Source organism: Kogia breviceps, chromosome 2 (assembly GCF_026419965.1).
Source record: "Kogia breviceps isolate mKogBre1 chromosome 2, mKogBre1 haplotype 1, whole genome shotgun sequence".
In the NCBI taxonomy this organism is placed as follows: domain Eukaryota; kingdom Metazoa; phylum Chordata; class Mammalia; order Artiodactyla; family Physeteridae; genus Kogia; species Kogia breviceps.
In genome coordinates, this window is record NC_081311.1 from 33833003 (window position 1) to 33839853 (window position 6851).

At 51.8% G+C, this 6851-nt stretch overlaps 1 protein-coding gene across 3 annotated transcripts; it reads left to right on the plus strand.

Annotated features, from left to right (window-relative positions):
* Positions 1 to 364: 364 nt before the first annotated feature.
* Positions 365 to 6533, plus strand: RBP4 (retinol binding protein 4). Of its 3 annotated transcripts, none has more exons than XM_067027451.1 (6): positions 365 to 583; positions 1021 to 1149; positions 1245 to 1378; positions 1530 to 1636; positions 4558 to 4770; positions 6239 to 6533. In XM_067027451.1, the coding sequence occupies exons 2-6, from the start codon at positions 1039 to 1041 to the stop codon at positions 6262 to 6264; spliced, it is 591 nt and encodes a 196-aa protein (XP_066883552.1). In that variant the 5' UTR covers positions 365 to 583; positions 1021 to 1038; the 3' UTR covers positions 6265 to 6533. The 3 variants fall into 3 exon arrangements, with proteins under 3 accessions (XP_066883552.1, XP_058908921.1, XP_066883551.1); XM_059052938.2 differs by lacking the exon at positions 365 to 583 and adding an exon at positions 725 to 813; XM_067027450.1 differs by lacking the exon at positions 365 to 583 and adding an exon at positions 727 to 813 and having other exon boundaries at positions 1012 to 1149.
* The last annotated feature ends 318 nt before the right edge of the window (positions 6534 to 6851 follow it).

Sequence of the window (6851 nt, forward strand, 5' to 3'; positions counted from 1 at the left end):
AAAATTGCAGCATAAACAACTGGTAGGTGTGTTTCCAAGTGGCTTGAGCGTAGTGCCACAGAGTAAGTAGGCGACCACCGAGGTTGCTAAAATATTTCCTGTCCTGACCAGGGTTGCGTTTCTGGAGAATATTTAACAGGGAGGGTTTTAATGCTTCTAAAGATGTTGAAACTAAAGAACAAATATTGATCCAGAGAGCACCACAACTCCCCTGAAAGAGAGTAAAAGACATCCTTTATAAAATGAAAAACTACTTGGCAGGAACAGTCCCAGACCGCTGCACAAGTAGCCTTCAGAGGGCCGAGGGGCCAGCTGCGCACGGCCCGGCCGGGGCACTAACGCACCGGGCAACACCGCAGATGCCCTCGCTCTGGGAGGCCACGGTCTTCCCGCCAGACCGACCTGAGCCTCCGGCCAGAGCAACTGGGCCCTGAGACCACCCCAGGCCGCAGCTGGCGGCCGCTGGCACCCGTGTCGAGTAACTAGGCCAGGGCTGGTTCCCGCGGCTCGCCGCCGCCGGAGAGTTGGGCCCCGCCGAGGCCACCCCGCGCGGCAGCTCCACACGCCCCGGGCGGCGCTGGAGGTGAGGCTCTCGCCCAAAGGCACCCTCCCGGCGGTGAGTCAGGGCGCGTTATGCAAGTCCTGGCCCGCCGGCCCCGGCGCCTCCCCCTCGGTCTTTCATCCCGCGCAGTTACGAAAGCGCGACCCCCCTCCCCCCGGAGCCTTATATAATGCGGCCGGGCAGCCCCCGCTCGCCTCCCTAGCTCCACGCGCGCCCGGACCCGCGACCAGGCTTGAGCGCAGCTCCCGACCGTGAGCGGTGGCCCGGCGGGACCGGGGGGCCGGCGCGGGAGGGACGGGGGGCCGGGATGAACGGGATGGGGGTACGGGGGCAGGCGGGATGGGGGACTGGGGGCCGGCGGGATGAGGGCTCGGCGCGGGCGGGATGGGGTCTAGGGACCGGCAGTGGCGGGTCGGCTGGTCCGGCCGCCAGGCGCTCACGGCGCGCAGTTCCCGCAGGGCGGACTCCCGAGTAAGATGGAGTGGGTGTGGGCGCTGGTGCTACTGGCGGCGCTCGGCGGCGCCCGGGCGGAGCGCGACTGCCGGGTGAGCAGCTTCCGAGTCAAGGAGAACTTCGACAAGGCTCGCGTAGGTATCTGCGTCCCGGATGCCCCGCGGTCCCCTTTACCGGCGGCCGGCCGTGCGCTCCCGGACACCAAACGCTGCTCTACTCTCTTCCCCAGTTCTCCGGCACCTGGTACGCCATGGCCAAGAAGGATCCCAAGGGCCTCTTTCTGCAGGACAACATCGTCGCCCACTTCATGAACGAGAATGGCCACATGACAGCCGAGGCCAAGGGCCGAGTCCGTCTCTTTAAGTCAGTGACCTCTGGGGGGCTGCGCTCTTTGCGCTGCAGGGTCCCCCGGGTCCGAGCGCCAAACCCTGTTTGGGGAGGGACGGGAGCACTCGGGGTGGGATGCAGGGAGCCCTTCGCCCAGCCTGGCTCACGATCCCCTTGGTTTCTGCAGTAACTGGGACCTGTGCGCAGACATGATGGGCACCTTCACAGACACCGAGGACCCTGCCAAGTTCAAGATGAAGTACTGGGGCTTAGCGTCCTTTCTCCAGAAAGGAAGTAAGTAGTCGGCTTAGTGGGACTGTCTTGGGGAATGGGAGACATACCTAGCCAAAAGGCTGGGTTTCTGCTCCAGTGGCACCCTTGGGTAGCCAGGCCCCTTCACTGCGCCCACCCCATCCCCCAGCTCAAAAGCCTGGCCCAAGCTCAAATGGCTCTTGGGCCTGTCACGTGACCTCCTCCTGCCATTTACCCATACGGCCAGCGTGCCAGGGGGTGTGGCCTTCTCCATGCTTAGACCACCCACCTCCTCAAGACCCAACTCACATCACCACCCAACCTGGTTTTGCATTTCCTCCCATTTCTTTAGGCTGAATCCCTGAAACAGCTTGAACCCCTGAAACAGCTTGACTACTAGGGACCCAACAGAGGCTCAGAGACTCTCATCCAAGGACGCAGGGAGCATTTATGCACAGGGTTGACTCACTCCAAGGTGCCCTACCTGCCGATGCTGAGATTCTGAGCCAGGCACAGTGCTCTGGGTGACAGTGACCTCTTCCCTTTCTCCCAAGCCCTGAAACTCACACGGGGAGCAGGGTGTTAAGGACTTTCAGAAGAGCATCCTAAAATTCAGCCTGACGTAGATGTTCGAAAGCATACGTGTACATGCTCTTTCTACTTTTCCCTCATTTCTCCTAAGTTTCAAATCTGCAGTCTACTTGGTACCTAGAGAGTAATGCAGGCCCCGGGGGACATATCATAGAACCATAGAGATGGAGAGTTAACCCTATGAAAGGGGTTCAACATGCAGATGAATAAACTGAGGTCAAGAGAAGGTAGTGCTTTGTCCAAGGTCATGCAACAAGTTTGTGAGAGCCAGTGTCAGAAGCCAGGGGTTCCAGCTCCCAGGTCAGGATTAGGTGGCCCTGAACAGCAGGGACTCCTAATACAAACCAGCTTTTACAGTTTTACAGAATACTGTTGGAACTCTCCTGGGAGATAGGCCCCAGAGGGCTGTTCAGGGGGACTCTTAGCTTGGTGAGCCAGGGCAGAAGTGTCCTTTCATGTAGCCCATCTACACGGGGCACGACTTCCCCTACAGTTGTGTTAGATGAACTTTTACTCTTTTTTTTAATCGAATTGCATCTTCAGTATTGATTTACACTGTACATATGGAGTTGCTAGTCAACGAGGGGAAAAAAGCTCTTATCCTTAGAGGTAATAAAAAAGTTTTCAAATAATGCAGCAAAACTTCCTAAAATGATCCATTTAGAGTAAAAGATAAACTTTTCTGATAATGGATTACAAAAATCAGTACCACGGGGCACAAGGTTACTAATTTTGAGAATCTGCATCTTATCAAACAGATGAGCATGGCCACCACTGAGCAGTCGTAAGGCTGCCCCTGACCCCCACATCCCGGTGTCTGACACATTCCCCATGGGAAAGCCTGGGAGGTTCAGGGGTGGGTCAGTCTTCCTCCTGGCGGGCCTGCAGTGAACTGAAGAGGGGCCTCACCACCCACCGCTGTGCAGCTCTCCTACAGGGCATGGGTTTGGGCTGAGCCCCTTCTAGGCAGGGACTCTCAGGGTTCTCAGAGCCAAGAGGCACACCCAGAGGTGACTTAGGCAAGGATTAGCAATCTCCCTTACACCCTTAATGCTGGGGGATCCAGGCTCCCCTGCGTTCCTGCAGCACAGAACATGACATAGAGCAGAGATCATCACTTGCCTCATGACCAGGGTGTGAAATGGAGACACGGAGGCTTTGCATTTCTTGTTTCTCATCCCCTGTTGCCCCCAGTTTATTTATCGCCTGGAGACAGTGTGGTGTAGAGGTTAGGTATGAGGGCTCCAGAGTCAGACTGAAACTCAGTTCTGTCCTGCTCTTTGTGATCCCGGGTGAATTACTTAATTTCTCTGTGCCTCAGTTTTCCTTATCTGGAAAATGGGGATGATAGTGTGCACTTTCAGGTCATTGTGAAAAATAACTGAGAAAGCAAAGAAAGTGTCCGCACAGTGACTGACACATAACTAAGTGCTCAGAAAGTCTTGGTCATGGTTATACATCAACAAGAATGTTAAGCAGAGATGTGCTGTGTTTTACCAAATGTGAGGTGTTTGGATATCCACATTGTTGTTTCTCCATGGCAAAGCTCTCACATACTTTCTTACTAACGTGGTTTCCCCATCCTGTCTTTACTGACGTTAGTACCACCTTTGTTTACACTTATGCTTCATGGCTTACATCCCAGTCTTAGGAAGAAATATAGTCTAAATTCTTCAAGGGCTCAGCTCTGCCTCTGTCAGGAGAGCTCTGAAGAGTATGAGCTCGAAGAAAGACTATCTGATGTCAGAGGGTAGGCATCTTGTGCCCTCAAGGCAGAACCCACCCTCTCTTGCCAGCTTGGAGAATTGAGTCAGGTTACTAAGCCAGAATTAGGGTGGAGCCAGAAAAGCCATGAACCAGATCATCCAGTGGACTGAGAGGCAGGAGAGCAGTGTGGATAGTGAGAGGACCGGGAACTAGCTGATACGGATCAGTGCCAAAGATTCGTCCTGCTGTTGGGGGTGACATACCTTGGTGGCCGTCAATATCAGCCACAAAGGCACAGGATATTGTCAGAGGGTAGATGGAGGAGACGTCAGTAGAAAGGTCTAGTCTGTGGTTTTGATGGGTCCACATTCTCGGTTGTTCTTTGGAAAGATACGATCACATTTATTATCAGGGAGAGAAAGAATTCTTAAAGTGAATGAGGTTCCCCCCTACCACCGACTCCAGTATTTTTTCCTGTAAAGGACAAGATCCTTTCTCATGGTCCCAATTTTCTAAGAGCTGTCAGAATTCTCTGTAGTCTCCTGCTTCCTAACTCCTGAATCCAGTTTGGGGAAGTGGCTGGTTTCTGGGGCCAGGCAGTAAGGTTCCTTGACATCTGAGTGGCGGAGAGAGATGCAGTGGCCCCGTGGCTTTCTGCCTTGCAGACGATGACCACTGGATCATTGACACGGACTACGACACCTATGCTGTGCAGTACTCCTGCCGCCTCCTCAACCTCGATGGCACCTGCGCTGACAGCTACTCCTTCGTGTTTGCCCGTGACCTGAACGGCTTCTCCCCGGAGGTGCAGAAAATCGTGAGACAGAGGCAGGAGGAGCTGTGCTTGGCCAGGCAGTACCGGCTGATCGTTCACAACGGTGAGTGGTGTGTGGGAACAGGGCACCGGTTGCTCGCCTTTAAGGGTCCCTGGGTCTGCATGCCCTGAGATGCATTTCATCTGCATGCAAGAGAACACAGGGAGGCTTGGGAGCCCCCCCTGAGCCCAAGTCTTCGTCCCTCTTGACCAGATCTTTCACTGGCCTTATCATGGGGCTGATGCAGAAAGAGTGGGCAAAAGCCTTTTTCCAAAACCTTGGCACTTTTAATTAAGTAAAACTGCAGGGGATGGACTCTTCCTTTTTATCTGCTACCTTAGGCTCAGTCTGTGGTGGTCACATGATTTTGCTCCTGGCTGCACTACCCAAAAAACCATTTTGACTAGATTAATGTTGTCTGGGGAATTGAGTGGCCCCAGTGAAGAGCTGGGCATTGAATGTGGCCATTGGTGTAAAAACAGCTTAACGAGAGACATCACCATAGCAAGTTCAAAAGAGAGTGATTTCAACAAATGCTCTTTTTCTAATACGGAACTAAATATCCAGTAAGTTGACTAGCTGGTTTTCCTCAGTTATGTTTTTTTGAGGTTCCCTGGAACACCCATTGAATCTTTTTATGGATAATTACTCTTATCTGATCTTGATTTAAAAACTAGTAATATTCTGCAGGAAAGTGCACATTTTATTTTGAACAGACACTCACTCCCATGGGAAACAGGGTTTCAAAATCCAAACAGGGTAATGCTAAATAGTGGGGGAAGAAAGAGAACACAACTGAACTTCTCTGTCGGTCATCTAACTAGCTAACCCACACTACACCAAACAGATATGAACGCAGACCAAACAAGTAAATAAATAAGATTTTGATGCTTCACCCAGGGGCAGCCTAAGTGTAGGGCAGGATTTCACCCCAGCTAGGCTCTACACAAAGCCCTTTGCCTGCCTTATCTCACTTAATCCTGGAGACACCTCATGAAGTAGGTATTCTCATCATCCACGTTCTACAAGATGAGAAGACAGAGGCTAAGAAAGATTATGAAGGTTGCCCAAAATCTTCGACAGATGCTGAGTTGGATGCAAACCAAAGTGCTTTTGTGACTCTGAAGCCCCTTGTGGCACCACCTGGTGACATATGACACAGGACATGGAGAACACTCTATAAAACTGCTAACAGAGCAGCTGAGGTCAGGCTGACTTGGCCCTCACTTCCTGAAACAGGAGGACATACCCACATCCCTGTGAAAGGCAGTGAGGCAAATTTAAGACAAGTGAAAAACAGCACTTTGATACAGGAGATCCTATGCTCTGGGGCCCACCCCATCACCCCCAGAGAAATTCAGAGGGTTTCAGAAAGCCTTGAAGATGTTTATGAATTAGAGCCACGTCTAGCTATAACCTTACAAGAAGCATTTGAACAAAGCCGAGCCCTAAGGTCATCGAATATTCACTCTCTACATTTACCACCAGCTCCATATTTCTGTCATTAATATCTTTGTTTTCTACATTTCAGGTTTCTGTGATGGCGAATCAGAATGAAATATTTTGTAGCAACGTGGAGGGTGTCGTTTCATTAGGAAACTTCCCATTAACTCACTCAGCCTTCAACTCTTAGTTTGCACCGCTCTCCTCCCCTCCCCTTCCCTCCCCCATGTAAACATAAAACATTCAGTACACGTAAATATATATGTGGGGATAAGTGAATCTCTTTGCACTCAAATGTCTGTGTTCCCTGTAGTTTTCTAAGGAATCATTTGAGGATTAGGATTCCAGACTTTGATTTATTAAAATATGTATAGTTACCCATTTCCCGTGATTTGGGTTTTTATTTGTGTTCGCGTCTGTGTTGAAGTGAGAAGTTCTGCGGGTGGCTAGGTAGGATGCACTTTTTATATACGGGGAGGGGTTCTTCTCTCCTGGCTCTTTATGACCTTCGGCCTGCTTTAGTGCCCAACCTCCATTATTAATGAACGTGGCTTCTCTTAACTTCCTGAAAAAGGCATTTCCCCATTAAGCCAGGAAGGCCTTAACTACTGAGGCCAAAAGAGGTGAGTGTAGGTTAGGCCAGGCCAGTAACCTCAGCCTCAGGCAGCCCCAGGCCCTGGAGGCGGGCAGGGTGGCAGGCT